Source organism: Zonotrichia albicollis, chromosome 1, assembly GCF_047830755.1.
Source record: "Zonotrichia albicollis isolate bZonAlb1 chromosome 1, bZonAlb1.hap1, whole genome shotgun sequence".
NCBI classification, from domain to species: domain Eukaryota; kingdom Metazoa; phylum Chordata; class Aves; order Passeriformes; family Passerellidae; genus Zonotrichia; species Zonotrichia albicollis.
The window spans coordinates 33,769,134-33,792,877 of NC_133819.1; the positions used below are offsets into that span (position 1 = coordinate 33,769,134).

The 23,744-nt window shown below is 36.6% G+C and overlaps 1 protein-coding gene across 1 annotated transcript in view; it reads right to left on the minus strand.

Annotated features, from left to right (window-relative positions):
* SKAP2 (src kinase associated phosphoprotein 2) overlaps positions 1–23,744 on the minus strand; it is a 118,888-nt gene that overhangs the window by 41,724 nt on the left and 53,420 nt on the right. The window contains exons 5-6 of the mRNA XM_005480886.4: positions 8,095–8,172; positions 7,281–7,364 (exon numbers count right to left, since the gene is read on the minus strand). Of these exons, the coding sequence (XP_005480943.1) occupies positions 7,281–7,364; positions 8,095–8,172 (162 nt within the window). The remainder of the gene's footprint in view (positions 1–7,280; positions 7,365–8,094; positions 8,173–23,744) is intronic.

Below are 23,744 nucleotides of genomic sequence, written 5' to 3' on the forward strand. Positions count from 1 at the left end.
TTTATGAACTCTCACCCAGGGCAAGCAAATACCTAATAACACAATCATATGAGAAAATCTGGGGCACCATTCTATTTTCACTTCTAGTCCCTTCCCCCACAGTAAGTTTTATTCTGTCTTAAATAAGTACTAATAATATAGTACTAGTATTTTCTATTTGCTCAATCCTCCACCTCTATTTCAAACAGCACACACATGCAAAATTCATGAAATCACACCAAGGTAGATATTAGAAATAATAACTTGCAATAGGTTAACTAGGTTCCTTTTAATGAAATTCATTTCTGCCTAGGACTGTTATTGTTCCCTCCCTTGTGACCTCAGGGAGAAGATGAAGTGAAACACATTAATTTCTCACTCTCCCATGCTGGAGGTTTATCAAAACCCTAGAAGATAGGAGCACGCAGGCAGAATAAACAAATACCAGGTTCAAAAGGTAAAAACATTTTGTCAAGATAAAAATGAGGCAAGTATTCAAATTTACTCTCTTGGATTATTTCTGAGACTGCTTCTCTGTGACATGGATGATCCCTTTTATGGTAATACACTTTTACAGAGCTAATCTCGAATGATCTCTGCACTGTACTCGTTCTTTCAAAGAGCATTGCAGTTAAACCACAAAGATGCTGTACTTTGGAAGAGGATGGTGCATGACATCCATATTCCATTTGATTGTTTTTCTGTTTATACGGTTTTTGTCTTATCTCTCTGAACCCACTATTTTAGTGCTAATGAAAATTACCTGTATACACCACCAAATATTTATATACATCCATCCTTTGCTATTACAGTCTTTCAATGGCCATTATAGCAATAGACTAGCCTTAGCATTGCTGCTTTTACTTCCAATTGTCTTATCAGTAGCCTCTGAATAAAGTCCAGTGTGGTGCAAATGAAGAAATTCTAAGACAACGAGGTACTTCACAGCCCTGACTCAGAACCTGTTATAGTTGAAAGACTCTATGAATTCACACTCCCTGCAGCAGCAAGCCAGAGATAAGACCCAGTACGTCCTGAGAAATGGCTCCAGAAATACAGAATGGCAGAACACAGGTCAACTATAGCTCAGTTGCCTGCTCTGGTGGTGACAAACAGTGGAGGTCTAAAAATGCCATTTGCTCTTGCAGAATACACCTTTTCAGTTAGGACTGGAGACCAGCTGAAAAGGATCAGACCACCCCTTGATCACCACGGAGCAAACCATGACCCACAGCAGCTGCTTGGCCAGGCAGAGCAGTCAGGTGCAGGCTTGAAGGCAGAGCCATCCTGGCATCATCAGACTCAACAATCACCTCGACTTCACTGCTTGGCACAGGCTTGCAGCTAAACGGGTTTGGACTGACCTGGGCTTCTGGTTCCAAGATGCTTTGTGGAATAAGGGCCACAGCGACTCCTGTGAACTTTCACATCACCAGTTAAATTGTTTGTATCAGAAATATTTTCTAGAGACTGTGCTTTAGGAAGAATTAAACAGTTTCTGATATTAAAACGTTTTGAAGACTTAAAGATTTTACTTGGAGAATTAAAATTAGATACTGGTAGTTTTTACAGCAGGAGTCAACAGTGGCTTCAAGAGGCACATTTACATTACAGATGTTTAATTTTCATTTTGAATCCCCAAATCAGAACCAGTATTTTGCTTAGGCAGGAATACAACAACATATTGAGGAAGAACTAGGGAGATATATGCTGATAGAACACACTTCTCTGAAGCACAATAACATTTTTGTTGTGTGTTATTTTATCAAGAAAAAATTGGTGTTCCAATAAAACCCTTAAGTTGCCCCAGAAAAACATAAAACAGAAATGTAAAAAGTGTAATATCAGTCTTGTAAAAATAAAAAGGACTGTGAACATCATCAAGCATAACTTGTTCGACAATGAAGCCAGATCTCATTTCAGCATAAGCTGTCCTTTGCTCTCATCTGCTCAACCTCCTCTCTCCCCTGTTTCCTATGTCAGGCACAGAACAGAAAAATAAATCTGGGTCTGTGTAGATCATTTTGCAACAGGAATTTAAAATCATTATTAAAAAGTAGTATAGCAGAGGGGAGAGTCAGGCACTAAGTATTGGGAAAAAAACCCCACAGAATTTTAAATGAACTAAATACGGGGGCTATATTTAACATAGAGAAAATTCAGATCTGAAAAAAATTTGAAAGGCTTTAAACATTTCTCTCACATATAAACTTCATTCATCCTAAAAAGAGTTAAACATTGTTAACAGAAATAGGGCCAATATTCTATTGAGTAAAGAGAGTCTCAAGGGAAGCAGAGAAAAAGCGTTTTGAAGTAACCTTGCGTAACTAAGTCCATGGGAACATTTAAAACAAAGAAGGGTAAACCTTCAATGAGATCTTGAAATTACTGGGTTGTAAATTTGAGGCCTAAGGCGATGTGCTCATATTATTAGCACATGTAAAAAGAATTAGTGCACTCTGAAGAACAGAGAGGACTGGGATAGTAGAAAGGAAAGAAGTTACAGAGAAAGACATAAGGAACAAAGGCAAACAGAAAGATTTCAGAGAGTGATAAAGTATTTATAGAGAATATTAGAATCTATAATTTAACTCTCTTCATCTTGAAATTAGGAGCCTTTAAGATTTTACAGTTTACATGGTTTCATGCTAAATGTAGTTTCGCATACTTTTCCATGTGCAGGATGTCTGCTATCAAAAAATAGCTCAGTGCAAGTATCTCCAAAATGGTAATTCCTTTCCCAGCTTTTGAACAAATGCATGCACAGAAGTTCTTCCGTTTAAGACAGCAGATCTGAAATGTAATCAACTTTTTTTTCTTCTTCTTTTTTCCTTTAATCTAGTCCTCTGAGAAACTGAAATTGTAAAATAATTAAGAAATGGAAGAAGTTATTTAGGGGACTGAATTGTTTACATTCTGTTTGCTTATATCCAGTAGTTATTCTTTAAATAACACATTATTAACAACAAGTGTGGGTCTTGAGGTCTGAATTTAACAGCCTCACAGCAGAAGACCCAGTACACATCAGACAGATGCCTTTCATTGCCATCACACTGCTACAATGAAGTCCTGTTGAGCATGCACAATTCCCTTCTCTGCCCAAATAGAAATAGTTCACCACTGGCCTGGTCATCACTATCTTATTATTCAGAGAAATCCAAAACTATTATGTCCATGTTAAAACTAAAGAAATTGAAAAATAAAAAATAAACTCAGACTTTTCTAAAAGCCTCTGAATTATACCCCTCTTTAATATCATATTACTGGCGGGCAAGCAGATACCATTTTCAAGTTATAAAAATGAAAATAAATTTTTAGTGCCCATTAGCAGAGGAAAAATTACCATAATGTTATCAATTACTGTCTTGCTAAACATTTAGCTGATCTCTCCAGTTTGCTGAGACAGAAGGGCATATAACATTGTGGCCTAGTGAGAAAGAAGTAATGAAGCCATTAATTCAATCATTTATAAAGCAACAAATTAACTTTCCTTATTCACAGGCACTTTGAGGTCTGAAAGGTTATCCATACCATCTCAGTGTCTGAGGACACAGGAACAGCCAGAGATCATATAGAAAAATGACAGGGAACCAGGGTACTCAATTCAGGGTGCAACTGCATGGAAGAAAAGAAAAGAGAGGACTATAAAAGATTTATGGAAGGAAATACGATGAAAAGGAGCACCAGGCAAGTTTCTCAAAATCCCACCCAGCTTTGACATTTGAACACAGCCCTCTGCAATGCTGTGGGCCACGTGCTGGCAACTGATACTGCAGCACAGGCATAAATACACACGTGCATCCCACAACACCTATTTCTGACATGTGACTAGCTCAAACCTTTAAGCCTTGTTTCTCCATCTACTCCATTTATTGGTGATCAAGAGAAAAAATGCAGGTGATTCACTTAGACCTGTCTATATGGCTGGAAAAATTACATTGTTTCACTACCCAATGCTATGCCAAATGGAGGAGAAAACTGAAGAGAAAACAGTGAAACAAGAAATACACTGGCCTGAAGGCATCACAACCGTTGAAGAGATGCTTGGAGTTGTTTAGGTGAACACACACACAAACACACGGCCATTTACTGTATTTCACAGGCTTTATACTGCACTATATACTTCTGGACTAGGCCTTACTTTTTCATCATTCAGCTTAGAGTAAATGATTCTGAAACTCTTCCTTACACATTTGTGAGCTTTATACACTTCACACTTCTTGCTTTCCCAATCCAAAAAGGAGAGAAGTTTAGTCAGAAGAATTAAAACTGCTTTGGAAACAACAAATCTATACTACTAATAAAAAGGTATTCTGTAGTCTCATGTTAACCACTCAGTTACATTTCCACTGATACTTAAGCATGAAAAAATCAAACTTTGGTCAACAGAAGACCCATCACTGCAGACGCAAAATAGCTTTCACAGTTTATTCACCTATGATCTGGTTTTAAAACCAGACACAATTCAAAACAAGCCAAGATGGAGGCAGAAATCCCTGCTGCCACAGAGGCACTAGCAGCCCATCATCCATCTAAAGCGACACAGGCAGCAGGAGTGAGTACGTGTGGAATCCTCGTCACTTTGAAACCAGGTTCACAATTTGCACAAAGCCACCACACACACACTTTAGTGCTGTTCTACAATGGGTATGAACACACTCTGAATTTCCACATGGTCCAAGTTATCTGGTACAGCATTAAGGGTCGCACTAAAAGAAGGATGCCCCCAGCACAACAGCACGCTACAGCAGGTACCACTGCTGGCCACAACAGTGGGAGTGAAAACAGTTGCAGTGAGTAAATGCCAGAGCTGCTCAGGATTGCCTCATCACACACCTCATCCATGCTGACACTGTGCAGCTGAACAGTGTGATGAACTGCAGCATGTACCCCCACAACCATTAAGGTGACAGCTCACTTTTGACAGCATGCTAGCCTGCTGTGGCTGGTGTCCAGTTTCTGCTCAATGGCAGTGAGTTGCTTCTGCACTGCAACAGGCACTTTTATATAGGATCACAGGCCTGAAGACAGTACCTCTGATCAGTCTAGAAAAACTTTTTTTATTCAAAGACAAGTTCAGTAGTGACTTGCTCATCCCATATTACAAGATCAAGTCACTACACCAAGATTAACTAATTTTTCTGCAGTACAAGCACCAATCCAATGGAGGTAGGGCAGAAATTCATGCATCTGATTGTTTGCTTCCTCCATTAATTACATGAATTACTGCCTGGAGTCCAACTATGCCATGCTCTCTATGACTACATGAAAGGAGGTTGTAATGAGGTAGGGGTGAGTCTCTTCTTCCAAGCAACAAGAGATAAGACAAGAAGAAATACCCTCAAGTTGCACCAGGGAAGGTTTAGATTGGGTATTAGGCAATTTTTTTTCCCTGAAAGAGTTGTCACGTATTGGAACAGGCTGCGCAGGGAAGTGGTGGAGCCACCATCCCTGGAGGTATTTATTACACATGCAAAAATGGCACTTAGAACAGGGTTTAGTGGTGGGCCTGGCAATGCTGCATTAATGGTTGGACTCTGATCTTAGAGGTCTTTTCCAACCTAAATGATTCTGTGATTCAATACAGTTCCAATGGACCACGTGCCCCTCCCACATCATTAGGTTATGGACAGGAGGACCTTCCCCAAACAATCTTCAGCCTGCAAAAGCTCTAAATGCATTAGCCAAAAAAAAAGGTCTCTATAGATCTATAAATGAAAGAGATCCCAGTCAATTCTTAACGTGACACCAGCCTCCTGAGTGCTAGGGAATGTATTTCTATGCATCTTAACTTTGAATACAGGTATTAAAAATTGCAACACAGACTTGATAATCAGGTTGTTGCAAAAGAAGAAAAAAAAAAGACAAAGACCAAGTGGGCAGCATGCCTGCCTTAATACAAAGATGACATGCTAGAAAGCATAAGTAATCATTAGCACAGCCATACAGAAAAGAATGTTAAAAAAAAATCAAGCCTTTTTTTTCCTAAAAAAAAGCAGGCAAAAATACAAAGATTTTATAATCAACAACAATCTTTATGAACTAGCAATTATCTTCTGAAAAAATAATAGCTATTTTTAAATGACTAGGCAATGTGTAACTATATATATAAGTAAACAGCATGTAATCATTTTCCAGAGAAATAATCAATCAGTACCGACAAATCCAATCAGAATCATGCCACATCTCAAAATTTTTGAACAAAGATTTTTCATGTTTGTGAAGCCTGATCAACCTGTAAATCCCAAGAAAAGAGTATAGAAGAAAAAGCAACATTTAGCAGATATGCTAGCAAAACTGAAAAGAGGACATGATGGGAAACTAGCAAAATGAAAACTGGACTGACAATTTGACTCTTTATTTCTTATGGTTTTAAAGAGAGGACAAGCTTAAATGAGTCAGTATACCAAGGAATGAAACAAACTGGAGCAAATCATATTAGTCTTTGACTAAAAAAGGCCGACATAATAACTACCTACAGTTATCTCAAAAATAAAAGGACAAACAAAAAGACAAAAAAATTAAATGCAAAGTTTGCCCTAGAATTTTTTTGGGGGAGGTGGGGGGGGGGTGTTGGAAGACATTATTTTACTTTAAAATTTACTCAGATATAATCATGCATCATTTTGTTTACCCTTGAACATCAAATGTACAGGGCACAGTATTTAAATATGTTTTATTTGACTGTGAATTTCAAAAATTCAAAGTAATATTACAACATTTATGCTAGATTCTTTCCAATCTGGCCATTTAAATTTGAAAGTCACCTTCAGAAGTTTGCTTTAGTTTCCATTGCCGACTTCAGTTAAATACATTATTTCTAGCTTTTCCAGAGCATAAACTATTTTAAAAGAAATAAAGAACTCCACTGTGCAGCTTTTAGATTAATATTTTCCTGGATAGAACCATCTCTAAGGAACTTGGAAGGTATAATTACTAGAGGATGTTTTCAAATTAACATCCTATTTGGAGAGAAAGAACATTTTCTATCTAGTAAAAGAGTTGAATACCAGCACACTACCAAACTGAACAGCCAGCAAACAAATTAGCTTTAAAAGAAACTTAAATTTCTTTTTCCTCAGTTTCCCTGCTTTAGAAAACACTGACAAGTTCTGATGAATATTTACACAGTTTAAAAATTCACAGCACTGTCCATTTTTTTTTAAAAGAAAAGAACTTTCTTTGAAAAGCTTCATTCCATTTCTTAAAATTACCTTTTCTTTGCAGTTTCCAACTCCAACAAATCTTTCATATCCTTTTATACATTAAAATATAGTTGCTTTCATAATTGTTATAAGTACCTTTGTCACTTCCGTAGTAATAGAAGACTGTCTTGCTGATAGCACACCAACGCTTCTGCCATTCAAAGCCAAGAAAACTATGGTCTGAAATTAATACAACATGTGTTATGTTGGTTTATGCCATTATTGAACAAAAATGTGTTACTTCTTTTCAAGGGTGAGGTAAGAGGGAGGAGGAGCTAGGAAAAGACACTAAGGAAAGGAAACTAAGGAAATGCATGGCACTGAGAAGAAAATTAGAAATAAAAATTGGTGGTAAGAAAACAAATAAGAATTTTAAATCACATAAAGAGGGAAGTCACGTGTAACATTAAATATAAGGAAATAATGAACAACTTCCTAAATATTTCCTAGAGTTATCGCAGCATTAAGTGGGTATTAAAATGTGACAATATAAGATTTATTGAATCAAGGTAAATATTGACTGAACCAAAGCTGAGATCAATATTTGCCCTCTTGAAGGAAAATAAATCTTGATGCTCACTGAAACATGAAGTAAACATATGGTACTTGTACATACGTTCCAAATGTTTTCTTCAAAAATATCTGAAAGTCTCTGAATTGTGGCTGAGTGGACTTTCACAGCATGACTTTGTTAGTAAATAAATAGGATTTTCTTTCAATACTATAGAAGCAATTATGTGCTATGCTTCTTTTGCATAATAATGCTGCAACATTTCAGCTTCTTCTCATTTTATTTATCACTCCTGTATAAAGTTGTTCATGTGTGTAACATCAAATACAGACATATAGACAGACTTCCCAGACATTAAATATGCACTAGCTTTCACTAGTAAAAGATAGCTAGACTTACCTTTTCTACGTTTTTCCAGGTATCCAGACTTCAGAACAAACTGAAGATCCTGAGCTGCAACAGGAGGAAACGGATTGCCTGAAAGAAAAAGAAATTCTGTAAAGCACTGCTTTTCAAGAAAACTGCTATAAAAGCATTAATAAAATTATGGATTTTACTCTCAATATGCCAGAGTTACTGAAAAAAATTCTACTAACTATTATGCCAGATTATTTTAAGTAAATGAAACATCTTCTATCAATGTCAGAGCTGTTGCTGTTCTCCTCATCACTTGAGTAAGGAAAAATATAGCTGTAACAGGCCTTGCAAGTCTCAGAAGAAAAATATGTAATCAAATATAATACAGCAACTGTTTCAAACATATCCTGTAAAGCAAGTTGGATAATGAAAGCACTAAGTTTTCAAATGTGCAAATAGGAGAAACCCAATCAAGAATCTCAGTTGAACACAATTAAATCAGAGATGTGGTTTTCGATACCAGCTTCACACTAAAATACCTTGAAACAGCATGCAAGGGAAGACCCTCTATTACACATCTAAAAAAAAAAGAAACCAAATGAAGAGACAATAAAAGGTGCTGCCTGTTGCTGACAGATTTTGCCTAATTTGCAATATATGACACAAAACTACTGCCTATAGGATCTATAGGTGATAATGGATAAACCAGACATTGTACAGACATCTACAAAACTGTTGACCTACAGACACTAATTTTAGACACTTTATACCTATGTCTGCATTGGCAAAATGGTGAGTGTGGCTCACTGCATTTTTTTGTTTTTCTCAACTGCTAATTCATAGATGTGTAAGACTAACTAGCCAACCCAGCCTCATCTTAAAATACAACTTCAAATGTTAAAAATTGTGTATTCCATCTCTCAACCATTTCCTCCTAAAACAACAGAAAGATAATTTAAACAGAACTCCTAGTATTAAGAACAAGAATATGTTAGATGTGTATAATATTTAATATTAATATAAATATCATACTGCTTACCCCAAGCAAAAAAGCAGAACAAAAGGTACTCCTGCGCTGCTGGGTTCTTTAAGTAAGCAACACAGTGAAGTTCCTACTACTTATTATCATCAAATATTCATAAGAGTCGCAGTAGGTAGGTGGCAAGTTTACAAGGCAGCCATTATTCATCAGAATATATGTAATCTCATTATCTTTTATCAATATACACATACAGAGAAGGACTGATATTAGCAGACAAATTCTGTGCTAAAAACACCACTTTAAATTATATAGTTTGAGTGAAAGATCAATGGTCTGACCTTGAACCAAGCACTGTCTCTGAAAGATTATGTCAATTTCCTGGGTTTTTAGGTTGTTCCTTAAAATTGATTTTTTTTTTAATTCAGTGTTCACAAATGAGTTGTTTTATGGTTGTTTTATTTAAATACAGTTATGACACGAAAAAGACAAGAAAGAGATAGGAACATGAAGAGAATGCTGATTTTTAAAGCATGAAAATATTCAAAATGAGAAGACATTCTTTAAATAATACAACCAGCTCTTTAGACTGCAAAATATTTTGTTTTACACCAGAAGACAGTAGATAAAATTTTACTTACATTGATATTTCCACTTCATTTTTGAAATTAATATTACTTTTTAAAGATTAGGAGTATACTAATTTCTATTTTAGCTTCTATGGAATTCTAACTATTGTGTTAAAAATACAAAAGCAGAATCAACATGCATTTTAAAGTGATACAGCTGTCCTCCCTTTGCTTGGTAATATGCAATCATAGCCCAACATTAAATGGGAATTAAACACAAGGACACTTGATGGCTGGTATGCGATATGTTTAACAGTTACTTTAAAAGGTGATGTAATGATGGTATTATGAATGGGGGAGGTGAAGAGTTTTTTACAAATATTTTGTACAAATATTTTTACAATTATGGATCGTGTGCTGCTTTATATTGGTCATTGGGAGGCATCAGTGTGCAACACTTACAACTCTACCTCATCCAGTAGGGCTCATCTTAGAACAGTGCAGCCCCACAGATGAGGAAGACATAAAACCTAAGTAAACATACAAACAAAAGCAGCCATTTCAACTGCCATTTAGATCTAAGTTTACCCAATATTGTTTGTATCATTTTGGGCTTTCATGAGGAAGCTTGGCCAGTGATCATTTAGTGAACAGTGAAACCAAATGGGACAACACAGTCCCAGAGAATCACATACTCTGGGGACTCCCCAGTGTTATTTTTCTGTCATCTGAACTCACTTGTGTCATAGAATCAAAATTCCACTCTCAATTTTGCTACTTCTGTTGAGACAAGTCAGGATAAATTTGGTGATGGTATTTTCTGTAACTACATTTATTTTGAACGGGCACTGAAAGCTTTTCCTTGAAAATTAAAAGAACATGCATGGAAAAAGAGTGTTTCACTGTCTGCTGCCACTGCAGAAAGAAGTCCTCCTCCCACCTTTAACCTGTAGGGAAGTCATGTCTTTTTCTATTCCTCAAAGTAACTGAGGCAGTAACTCCAAAAAACAAACTGCAGCTGGTCAGCCCCACTGCCACTCACAATCTGTAAGTAGCTGAAGCAGAAACAGATCATATGTATGTTATTATCCTTCTGTCAGAGAAGCCTGGGAACCAAAAAATATGATGGAACTTTAGTCGAAGGGCAGTAGAAACAGACCCAATTGTAATATCCCACGACACATACAGCTGTACAAGAAAGAAAGAGCATAAATCTGGTTAAATTCCTTCTTTCATTGCCCTGTACCTTCAGAAGGAAGAGGAGGGCGAATAAGTAGTATGAAAAGCATAAAGGAAAGAGAAAGAACCACCTCCTCCCAGATTCTCATGAACCACAGGTGTTGTGCATATGTGGCAGGAAGAAGGCCAAACATGGATTACCATTGTCCCAGTACTACAACAAAAACAACATGGGGAAGAAAGAGGAGAGAATCAGTGACATTTTCCTTACAGTTACTGCCGAGATTCTGCATGGGAAACTTCTAAGTTGTATTATCTTTCTTCCATTTTTTTTTATTTCTTTACCATCTTGTCCATCTCTCAAACAGGATTTAGAGTGAACTGCAACTGCTAGATGTGGAAATCCCAGCAGAAAGTGTGGAATTTACATAGCAAGTTGGTTTTTGCAGTTGCTTTCAATCAGAATATTGCTTCCACATTAATTTGAAATACATCAGGCTTGGCACAAATCTCATAAAAAAGTACCACTAAAGCAGCATTATAGTGTATTTACTATACTTTGTTACAGCAAAGCAGCATTTGCTTACATTATACCAGCAGCTGAGATCAGAGATTAGCTGACTGCAGCATGAGACTTTGAATAAGACAGCCCAGTCTATAAAGAATCTAAGACAGAGGAATCCTGCCAAGAAAGAAGGCATTACTATGTATTTTAAGTAAAGAACCATAAAGCAAATTAAGCCACATGCTTCTAATCACATACTCCTTTAGAGCTCAGAATTTCCCATGTTATACTCCCATGCATACCCCAGGATGTCCTCACAACAAGGAGAAACTTCTCCTTCCCTCATGCAGGTGAAATGGCCTGAATTCCAGTTATCTGTAATTTCACTGGAGACTGTCCACTGTAAAAAATTAAATATGGAGATGCAAGAAGCTGGCATCCTGGGGATGCAGATAGCACCTACTGGTACTGCCTTTCTTGGGTGTCTCAATGCCTGCTCATGAGAAACTTATGGTCAAGCTCACTACAAGATCAGAGCAAAACTTCTCTCTCAAAATGAGATCACCAGAGATCACCATGCCTTCCTAGCACTGTATGGTCTGTTTCCAGATATCATTAAATGATTTAGAAATAAAGATCTTAAAAGGATCACAATCTCCCCTGGCTTCTCCTTTGGTACGCTGTGGTTTTTTAAGCCAATTTTAAACATCCAAGAGAAAAGTGGCATTGTAAGTAGGAAATGCTCTCTGGCTTGCAGCTGTGTGGGTTTATACATACAGAAAGGCACAATGATTGCTTCTGTTTACTCTTCCAGACCTAATTTCTGTATCATTGTCCTGACAGTGGTGGGCAAGCACAGAGTTGAGGATATAAAAAGGTCTCATTTTCATTCCAGAGTTTCTACCTTACAAATAATGTCTTGAACCTTATTCTTTTGATGTGAAGACTAGTTCAAAATGACCCAATATTTAGGAAGATAATAATCTTGCATATCCAATACATGGTATAAAATAAGGGAGGTCCATCTGCTTAAACTTACAGGTTTTCCTTCATTCTTGACCACCCACTCACAAAAGAATCTCCCACAACAATTTCTCTTCCTAGCTCTTCACTACTGGTGGGAATTACTCCAATGTACTCCAAAATAAAATCTGCAAGTTATGCTCCACATGAATATTTTCAGACTAGTGTGTACAAAAGCCATCAAAGACCAGATCAAAATATTTATGAGGCCTAAACCTTCATCTTAGAGAAAAGTAAATTATATGTATAATGCACTGGGCTCTTCCTCTTGGTTCTAGGCACTCTTGTGCCAAGTGAGCAGCTGGCAGTTATTATAATACTATTGCTGCCAGGCTGAAAATTCCTCCAGTGAAAAGAAAGTGAAATGCTCTCACTCAAGCAGAAAGCCAGCTTTACCAGTCATGCTTTGACTTCAGAAAAACATTAATGCTATTAACATAGGTGTATTAATGTATAGGTTCCACTGCACAACTCCCACAAACACAGAATATCTTGTGATTTAGAAAGATCACAAAACCACAGCTTATGGCACAACTATAATTTTTGCAACTTGGTAATCAAACAAGCAAAAGCCTGAATGATTTAATTTTTCACCTTACTGCAACAGTGAATTTGGTCCATTACATAAAAACAAGTTTCATCAGTGTCACTTCACAGTATGAAATTCAATCCTTGTGCTTGGAATTTTGATTTTTTGGAGGACCTAAAGATGTAAAAAATTCATCCTGTGTACAAAATAAATAAAACAAAACCAGACTGTATTATTCTGCACTGTTTACCAATAGGATTTTTTTTTACTTCTGCAATGTGGGCTAAGGGATACATAAAGCAAGAAATAATCAGAGGTCAATGCATTCTAAAGAGGTGCTTAGCATGCTTATGGGAAGTTAAACAGGCAAAGTGGAGATAAGTGTAATTCAGTAACAGTTAAGTGGTTGATTACAGTTTGCTTTCCTAGTAGAGGACCAGAGCTTTAACCATAATAATGGTAAAGTCATCTTGCTTAAATTCACTGTTCTTCATCCCTTGTAAAAGAAAACTGAGAGGAAAAAAATACATTAGTTTGATTATATGGAGAAAACAGTGATCACTATTTCTTTACACTCTTCTAAACAAAACAAAAAAAAAATCATCATTAATGAGACAATTGTTAAAAATTATTTTTCCAGCTTCCTTTTTTTTGCACTGAAGACCCTCAATGTCATCTGAGTACTTACTGAGGGTGCACTTGATGCCCTCATCCAAATCATTGATAAAAATATGAGACAGAACTGGTCCCAGTACCAACACAACTGGATGTAACTCTATTCACCACCATTCTCTGAGCCCAGCCAGCCAGCCAGTATTTTCTGAAGAGTTCACTGGTACATGCCATAGGCTGCCAGTGGCTCCAGAATGTGCAGGAGACAGTAACAAAGGTTTTACTGAAGTCTAAGGAGAAAACATCCACAGCCTTTCCCTCATTCCCTAGATGGGTTCCTGGTCATAAAAGGAGATCAGGTTGGTCAAGCAGGACCTGCCTTTCCCAGACCCCTGCAGGCTGGGCCTGATCCCCTGGTTGTCATGTGTGTGCAGCATGATGACCCTCAAGATGATCTGTTCCATAACTATCCTTGGCACTGAGGTCAGGCTGACAGGCCTGTAGTTCTCTGGATCCTTCTTCCAACCCTTCTTGCGAATCCGTGTCACAACAGCCAACCTTGGGACCTCCCCAGTGAGCCAGGACTGATGAAAAATGATGTAGTGACTAGGTGAGCTCTTCTGCCAGCGCTCTCAGTACCCTTGGATGAATTCATCCAGTCCCATGGACTTGTGAATGTCTAAGTGGCACAGCAAGTCACTAACTACTTCCTCCTGGATTTCAGGAGTATCTTCTGCTCCCTGTCCCTCTCTACCAGCTCAGAGGGCTGGTTGGCCTAAGGATGCTTGGTCTTTCTGTTGAAGACTGAGGCACAGAAGGCATAAAGTAGCCCAATGTTTTCCTCATCCTTGATAACAACATTCACCCTCTGAACTTAATAAAGGATGGAGATTCTCCTTGGCCTTCTTTTTGTTGTTAACATATTTATAAAAACACTTTTTATTATCTTTTACAGTAGTGGACAAATTAAGTTCTTCCCTTTCTAATTTTCTCCCTACATGACTTAACAACATACTTGTACTCTTCCTGAGTTGTCTGCCTCTTCTTTCAAAAGTCATAAACTCTTTTTTCCCAGAGTTCCAGCAAAAGCTGCCTGATCAGCCTAGCTGGTCCTCTTCCCCACCAGCTCATCTTTTGGCACAAAGGGACAGCCTGCTCCGACAGGAAATGCAGAAAATAAGTTATTTTGTCCTCTAGAACAGGGCTTTTATGCTATGTCTCAGGCTGCAATACAAAATTGGCAGAGATAGTCTGAAAATATTTGTGTTAAAGTTGAGCAAAGAAAGTAATGTTTTTAGCAACACAAAAAAGTAATTTTATCTTATTTCCCTCCCTCCTACCCCCCTTCTCACACACTTCTTCCCAAATTCTTCATATCTCTCAGTTTCATTTTGATCTAGAAATACAGCATTTACCCATTTTTAATAGCTACTACAGAAGGATTCAATTATCTTTGAATCTGTACATAGCAATACACTGGAGTCACATCTGTTGCACAAGCACTGTGAATCTGGGCTAAAGAGGAGGTGGTTTATTTTCGTATGCATATCCTCTCCCTACATTTATTTTTTCTTCTTATTAAAGAGAAGATTAATGTATACTGCATTTGAAAAAAAGATCCCATTTCTTAGAGGCTTCTAATTAAAGAAAAGTTATCAGTAAGAAGATCTCATCAGTTTCATTAACTGTCTTGAACACTTTCACAAAGACAATTTCTGCATTTTGCAAGTGTAGAAACCTGGTAGCTCTGAATTAGTTTACCATGCAAGAATCAAAAGATAAATGTTAAAGAAAACACATTTCATTCCTGGAATAAATGTAATGAAAATGTTTAGCTTTTGAAAGATTGGTTCACAAAAAGTGAACCAACTGGTCTTCAAAGTATTTTGGTCTTCAAAGCATTTGTTCCAAAGGCTGCCTAGTCTATGAAGTCTGGAGCCATCCCTAGCATTACCCATTGTGGTCTCTAACAGTTCACAACAATTTTCACAGAATAACTTGCCTTCATATATTCCTCTATGAAGAACCAGCACTGCATTTTAACAAAGAATACTTAAAGCACTGTCATCTGTTTCTAGTTTTAATTCTTTCTAATTTGGGATATGAAGTTTGGACTACGAACATTAATACCACACCCTCAGAGGCTTAAACACTGAGTATTTCTTATGGACTCCACCCTTCGAAGGACAGTGGTACAAACCCTTCTCTTCTCTCCCCTTCCTTCCTGTTAGCAGAGGAGAAGACAGTGAGCCAGGCAGCCTAAAAACCACTGCAACAGATTCTTTACAAAAACTAAATCTCGTTCTTTGAAGAAGTTAGCGTTAGAATTCTTTTAGTCATTTCTATTTAGCCCCTAAACTGTGTGGTTATTTTAAATTTTACAAACCTTACATTCATGGCTTTTTGACCCACACATTTTCTGAGTGAAGCTTCTGTAGTAGTTGAAGTGTTTCATTTGACAAAAAAAATTCCTTTTTTCATTTAACAAATTACAGGAGTCAGCCAGTTTGACTCCATCCATTAGGCTCCACAGCCAAATGGAATTATCCTGGATCACATACTCCTCATCCAAACTCAACTCTGAATTTGTAAGCTAATATTGTCCTGGATTTGCGCATTCTTTTGATGATTTTTGAACTGCTTCTAAAACACCCACTGATACATTTTGCATAGCATCTTAATGTATAGAGGAGTTCATGGTTTTCACCCCTTGATCCAGATTTAACTTTCACACAGGTATTTATTAAAATTTCACAAATTACACCCATGGCACATGGAGGGGCGGGGGGTGGGGCGTGTTGGAGGTGTGTCTGTGATTTTATAAAGTGATGTTTTCTAATAGTGTAACCAGGCATTATCCTACAGCCTTAGAAAAGGGGCCACCGAACACTTCACCAAAGCAGCCTTCCCAGTTTTGCTGTTTCTCAAAGATTCTGAGGCAAGAAGAAAGAAAGATACAGCAGCAAAGAAAAGGTCTCTTGTACAAGGTCTCCCACTCACATCACTGTAATGCAAGGCATAGAAAAATGCTGTAAGGCATACAAAAGTTTTGTTCAAATAATCACTAAGGTTTACTCATTCATTTCAGCACAAGACAGGTTTCAGTCATCCAGAAGCCTGAATTACCAGAAAATTACCAGCTACCAGAAAAGTGCATCAGTGGTAGAGATTGGCAATTCAAATCTGCCAGTGCAACAGCTTCAAACTTTGTTATGAGAAATAAAGTAGGCAGGAAAACACAGAGATAAAAACAATGCCCTTGCTTTGCAGACAGAACTAAGTCAAAACAGACCATCATGGATCAATTAGAGGCACTGGGAATTCTCATGAAATTATGCAGGCCAGCTGAAATTTCCCAGCGTTGTCTCACAGACAAGCACACACATCCAATTTCGATTAGAAACCCTAAGTAAAGACTCAGAATATCTATATGATAGCTTGAACCACGGAAGGTGCTGTTAGCTAATCAGAGAAAATTAAAAGGCCAGGAATAAAGAGTCTACAGCTGGAGTATGACCAGCATGATGTCAAAATTGCGCATGGATAGCATCTTTAACCATATCATGATTCCTGTATTCCCAGATGGCTAACATGAAATAAGTCCCACAGGCTTATCAAACAAGTTAAAAGCTATCATTGAATACCTCCAGGTGAAAAATACAATTTTCAGCTTAACATCTAAAACACCTGGGAGAGTTAATACTACAATTGTTCTCTGCAATTTACAACTATTTTTATATAGCCACCCACACATAAGAATCCCTTGGAAATACCCACATATCTCAGTACCTTAAGAAAAGTTGAGGCAATCAGAAGTAGAAGTTCCCCATTACTTTTTTTATTTTGTCATAATGTTTTTAATTAGTACTTTGGAAGGGCCTAAAATTCCATCGACAGGCAACCGGCCCTTTTATTTCAGTAAATAAGCCTACACTGAGATCAAGCAATGACAAATATTTTACTGGATACAAAAATGATTTAATATGTTTTGGCAGAAAAACTGCCAAATGTCATTTATTGCAAAGCTAAACAATGAACTTTTAAATTGTATTTCAAAAATAGTAATACATGTTCTTTTACTTTCAATGTCCTAGTAATCCAAGTATTTATTACTCAACAATATTTTGACAGATCTTGTAAAGCTCACTACAGTGTGAACTCTGTGAACTCTCATCCAAATTTTGGCAATACCGTGCAAGTTAGATCTTCCATGAATCACACATTCGTAAAACAAAAAGCATATAAATTTCCTTCCTCTTAATTTAATAATTTCCCCAAAATTTTGCCCTGTCTCTTCTCCTTAGTAAGTTCTAGTGTGCATACATCCTTTTCTAAATTGTTTTGTTTCTAGAAGCTAGTTTAAACCCCCTTTAAAAAGTCTTAATTAAAAAAAAAAACGGAAAGAAAAGTACATGAAAAAACCAGAACAGTACAGTTAGAGAAGTGCCAAATTTAGCTGAAGAGAAAAATCTTCCAATGTGAATTTCAATCTGTGAGAGGGATATTTTAGCAGGGGAACCTTTTAACTGCTGCTCTGATCAGAAGCATAACACACCATAAATACAATAAGCAAAACCCAAGAAATCCTGAGAAACAAGGAAATTCTCAGACTGCCATGAAAAACCAACAAAAACCTCAATGTAAATTGCATTAAGTTTTATATATGGAAGTAATTTATGCCAACTGGCAGCCCTCTTGGATTAGCTGTGTAGTCTGCAAAGTTCCAACTGTTCTGACTCTTGGCCAAAGGCTTGGCCTGTTAAACTTCTGAAAGGAAACATACATACACACTTTGTGCATTTTAAATGCTCCAACAGCTCATATCCTTGATCAGAAAAAGTTTTAGCATTACTAGTTGGAGCTGGAAAATCTTTCATCTGTATGAAGGAAAAGATTCAAATTCCTACAGTCAGCTAAAAACACATCTTTAAAACTGGCAGTTGCAGATTTCAATGAAGAGGTTCTAAGATAGTTTTCAATTTCATTCTATGTATTCCTGCAAACACAAAATTATTTGAATGTTCTGCCTCATTGCCTCATTTTTGATGCATTTCTTCTACTACTGATAATTTAAGAAAAAAGCTTTGTTCAGTGATCAGTGAAGTATCACACTCAAAGCTCCTCTGCATTTGAAAGCTAATTTGGTTTAAGATGGAGGAATGACTTTACACTATACACATGCAGTCTGCATGCAAAGGCAAGCCTTTTTAAAATAATAACAGAAGAAGAAAGTCTCACACAAGTCTTTCAAGTTTTCCTTACAGCAGCACACAAAATGCATATCAAATATAATTCAGTATGTAGAAGTGGGAAGTCCTGGTAGAATTACAGTCTCCTGCAACGATAACATTGCACATAGAAAAATCAATCTACAGAGCAAGACCAGGAGAAAAATTAAAGGCAAGGAAATCAAAAGTGATTTATACAGTGGCTTTATTTCCAAATACTCTGAAAGAGGTAATAAAAAGGCAATAAAAATCCAAAGGTTTTATGGTTCAAAAAACACATCACTGTTTTCAAACCCCCTCTCACAAGGAGGTTGCTACCACAAAGATAAAATACTCTCCTGTTTTGCTGTAATTGCATGGGACCTAACGGAAAAGAACAAGGGAAACACTGTAAGAAACCAGCAGAGCACACTGTGGGAAGCCAGCAGAACACTCCTGTATTTCCTGAAAGCTTTCCAGATGTAAATTTCAGTTGCCATTCACCTTGGAGTATACTGAGAATGACAGGAAGAACCACCTTCCAATATCAACTCCCAGGTTTTCTGAATGACTGCACTAATATTTTCCATCATTTGGAGGTTCCAGGAAAAAAAAAAAAACATACACTTGAAGACACAAGCAACAAGAACTCTGGCAGAAGCTGTTTGTCTCTGAACAAGAGAGAGGAGATCTGGCCAACTGTTCCAATTCTCCCATAAGTCCCATTTTGCTACATCTAGTCAATGGAAATATCAATTTTAATTTTTCAAGGATCTTTCTAAGCCACACCAAGCTACACAATGTTTCTCAGATGACCCTTGCAATTCTTGCTGGCTGTAGTATCAAGTAGAAATATCTGAAATAATATTTTTTTATTTACAGTTAGAAAAAACTATATTTTCCTATAGTAAACACATATAAGTTTCTTCAGCATCTGCCATGTGAGATCCCAAAATTAAGGGATTGGAAGTTAATAAATCACAGATACTATCATATGCTGCAACAGGAGGCACAATTTGGGAAAGACAGAATCAAGAGAAGAGCTGTGATTGAGTTTTGTGATATCTGTGTAAGAGGAAAAAGATGACACATCAAGAGAAATGGGCATATTTTACAACTTAAGACTTTTACAATGATGAAGTAGATGGATAAATGTCAGTAGGAATTTTTCCAAACTCATTTGACTTCCATTTTTTGTCCGTTGATTCTCACACCACACCTGATTTTTCCTTAAGCCTATGTCTGCAAATAAATCTAATCAAGGATTAGAAAGACAAACCACCCAGTGAATACAGCCACTTTTGAAATGTGAACCAGTTGTAACATTAATGGTGTATGAATTAACTGAACCTGATAACAGAGAAGCATTGCTTGGTCTGGTGACAGTATTCAGTGATAGTATTGTGGTCTGTGGACATCAGCAGGACAGGATTTGTAGGCAACATATTAACTTTTATCAGATAAACTAGCAGCACTGGGAAAAAAACAAGCCTTTATACAAGCAAAACAGCTCATTTATACAAAAATTCCTCAGTTATTTTCACTTTATAGCAACTGTCTAACACACATCACTTCTCTACCAACCAGGCATAATGAAACTTGTGAACATACACAGTATCACCCAAAGGTTGCCCTCAAAACAAAGAATTCAAACCTGCAAACATTTGTTAAACTAATATATAGTATTTTCTTCTAATATAAAATGTGTTCATTCAGTTCTCTTTAAAAGAGCACAAAAATAATTGTGTAAAAGCTATAAAGTGGTATTACCAAATTTCAATGGAGTAAATATTAAAGTTGATCTATGAACACAAAAAAAAAAAAAGAAAATGGAACTTCTAATAGAAATGCTGACACAACTTTAACTATGGCAATGTTAAGAGTGCTGCTCTAATAAATCTGTCAGTTTCTGTAATGCCTATGACAATCCCATTAATATGAATGATGTACACTTCACATAGCTTACTACATACCAACTGCACAAGTTATATCATCTTCATTCCAAGTAACAAATCAGTAATCAATATTTGCAAAAGCAGACTAATCCTTTGCAAAATCAGTGGTTTAGTGATTGAAGAGTTTGCTCAATTTACACAGTTAATCCCTCTTCATCTGCTTGAGCCCTCTATTTATTCCAACCACTTACAGTGGTAGCTGTAGCAGATTAATACATCCCCCTGTGCTAAACATGTCTTGACAATTGACCCAGCATATTGCTGTCAGGATAATCTTTACAAACACTGAGCTTTTCTTACCAAGCCTGAAGGCAACATTTAGAAATCAGAAGTTTACAAATACTCTCAGAAAGATCCTCTCACACATATTATCACTTCTCCATTTAATTATTTCTTTGAGACACCATCTACTGCCATATTTTATGGACCAAAAAGTACCCTCCTGACCTTTTTTTATTACTAAAGTTAAAATTACTGTAATTGTGAAGTCACACAAAGAGGGTTTTTTAATCAAGAAATTTCTATGGAAACGGAAAACCAGCAGGAAAATAATGTGTTATAGCATATTGCTCAATGAAAAAATGAGATGGCCATCTGTGTAAATACAAGTAAATTAGCTTCTTTTATTCAAAAAAATTAGCTTAAGCAGTAAGACTAATTTAAGATTATTAAGATTTTTCTCTTTATTAAGAGAAAAAAAGTCACCATGAAGTCCATAGTGAGAAAGTAAAAAACAATAAACTTTATTAAAAAGAGACAAAAATATTTAGTTACACCTACATATACCCCTGAAGCTCTGAAGTTTACAACAAAGACCTGCATAGTCCTTCAGGCTTTTTCTCCATTTTGGTATTTTTACCCCCACAAGAGGCAAATATTAATCAAAGCATATTTTTCTAAACAACTAAGAAGAATTAACGTGGATGGTAGTCCCAGTTACACCTAAATGCATACTAATCTTTTATATCAATGAAGCTATTCATGCTTAATTTGCCATTGTACATAACAGTAGAAGATAAAATATTCAAATAAATTGACAACTTAAGGGAGTAAATCTGAAAATATTTTATAAGGTACAAATGGAAGAAGTTGTATTTAAGGACAAATAAAGTAGAAATCCTTAAAGAGCTAATTTGCATGATCAATCATCATAGTTCTTGTGGTCCTTGGTAACTTATTTCAGAGAAGCATGATACTGTATCATGCTGTACAAGGCATAATGATTTTAATGTCCATACAGAACTAAAGGTCAGAGTTAGAACAGCACAACTGTCTAGTTCTCAAAATTTTCCTAACAGTAGTTCTTGATCTATGGAAAGACAGCACAAAAAATTGCTAGGTAGACCAAGGTGGGGGTTTGATTGTTAAAAAAAGAAAGTAAGCATTAAGAGAAAAAGTAGAGATACTGATGGTCAGAAGAGAAACTGAAACAGGCTGGTTTGCACTGTACATTAATTACTATCCTACAGAGCCTAAATTATCCAGCTGGCTCTAGAAATGCAACCTGGATTCAGAAATTAACTTAAGCAAAATTGGCAGAGCACAGAACACTAACTTAGTCATCAGGTACAGTCACAGCATATATCACAAACTTGATGTGCTTGACTATTTTATATATCCACAGGAGGGGAAAAAAAAAAAAAAAAAAAGAAAACCTACATGAGGAGTACTAATAGGGGGCAATGATGAACTTCCAGCACTGAAAGCCATCAAACCAAAGACCAACAGTTCTTTCTTAAATGAATGAACAACTCAAAAATCAGTACATTCTATTGTTTCACTGTTGAAACTTGTCTTAAAATACAAAAAAAAAAAAGTGACTGAAGACATGGTACAATATGGAACAGCCTAAAATTTATCAGTTACTTCTTAAACACAGAAAGGTGAAAGTGTCACTGTTGAACAATAACACTTGAAGGGTGAAAGATGTGAGCTGCAGCACAAAACAAGTCAGCATATGGGAAGAAAAAAGAAAAAGAAATACCAAAAGACACACCAATCTCGCATTCTTCCACCATTAAAAGCAAGTAACTCTCTGAAACTAAGAGACTGGACTAACCACCTGAAGATTCCTATGATGATACAGATGCAAATGCTGAATTTCACCCCCGAGTCATTTGTGGCGTCCTCTTGAGGTCAAGTAGAAGAAGAGGAAATTTAGACAGAGTAATTATCCTACACAGTACACTGCAGTACATAAAACATTCTCTATGCAAGTTCTGCAAGAGTTTTAGCCAATTAGAAACTAAAACATAGAACAGAAATAATTTTCTAAAATTCTAGATCTCCCCTTGAGGCAAGTCATTAAAGAAGGATGAAATCTGAATCTTACTGGCAAAAAAGCACATTAGAATGTCAGTCCATTAGGAAAAAAAGGCATTGCATAGGTATGTGAAGGATTATAAATTGCAGAGTGGCTCAATTCACTAATTTTTCTTCTGTTATTCAGATTTTCATAATTCAAAGCTCTCTGAGCTGGAAGCTGTGGCACAAAGTTGGTTTTTTTTTAAGATTTCTGTAATAGAGAATATGATATGGCTTAGAAATTTTAAACCTTGGTAAAACTCTCACAGTGGACTCTAGCAAAGCAATAATGTTACAACTCAGATGTAGCTTCAATATTTAATTGGATTGTGGAAAGAATGTCTAATCTTCTCAAATTTGTTAATACCCCAAAGAATCAATGGAAAGAGCATTTGATGTGAACACCATGAGTACCCTAGAAATTGCCTATACAATCAAACAAGAGGGTTTCACTTTACCCCAATGGCAATTTTCCTAGCTGATTAGTTGAAAAAATCCAACTGTCCAACAATCCTGGACTGACCAGTGGATGGAGACTGAAACCACCACTCCAGGTTTTTCCTGAAAGCTTCTAGCAACACAGCTAAACATAGAGTTTATTTAGCCACTCGTTATGACTCTTTAAAAAGATGCTCCATGGCACTTCAAAATGCTGAGCCTTCTGAGATTTAATGTGATATCCTTCTCTACCCATGCATTCTTCTGTGAACCATTCAGTTTTAGCAACTAGCACCAGAGGCTGCTAATTTGGTCTCTAAATATGAGTGCCAAAAAGAACAAACAAGTAAACAAATACCATCAAAAAGGTCAGCAGCTAGAGCAAAATCCTG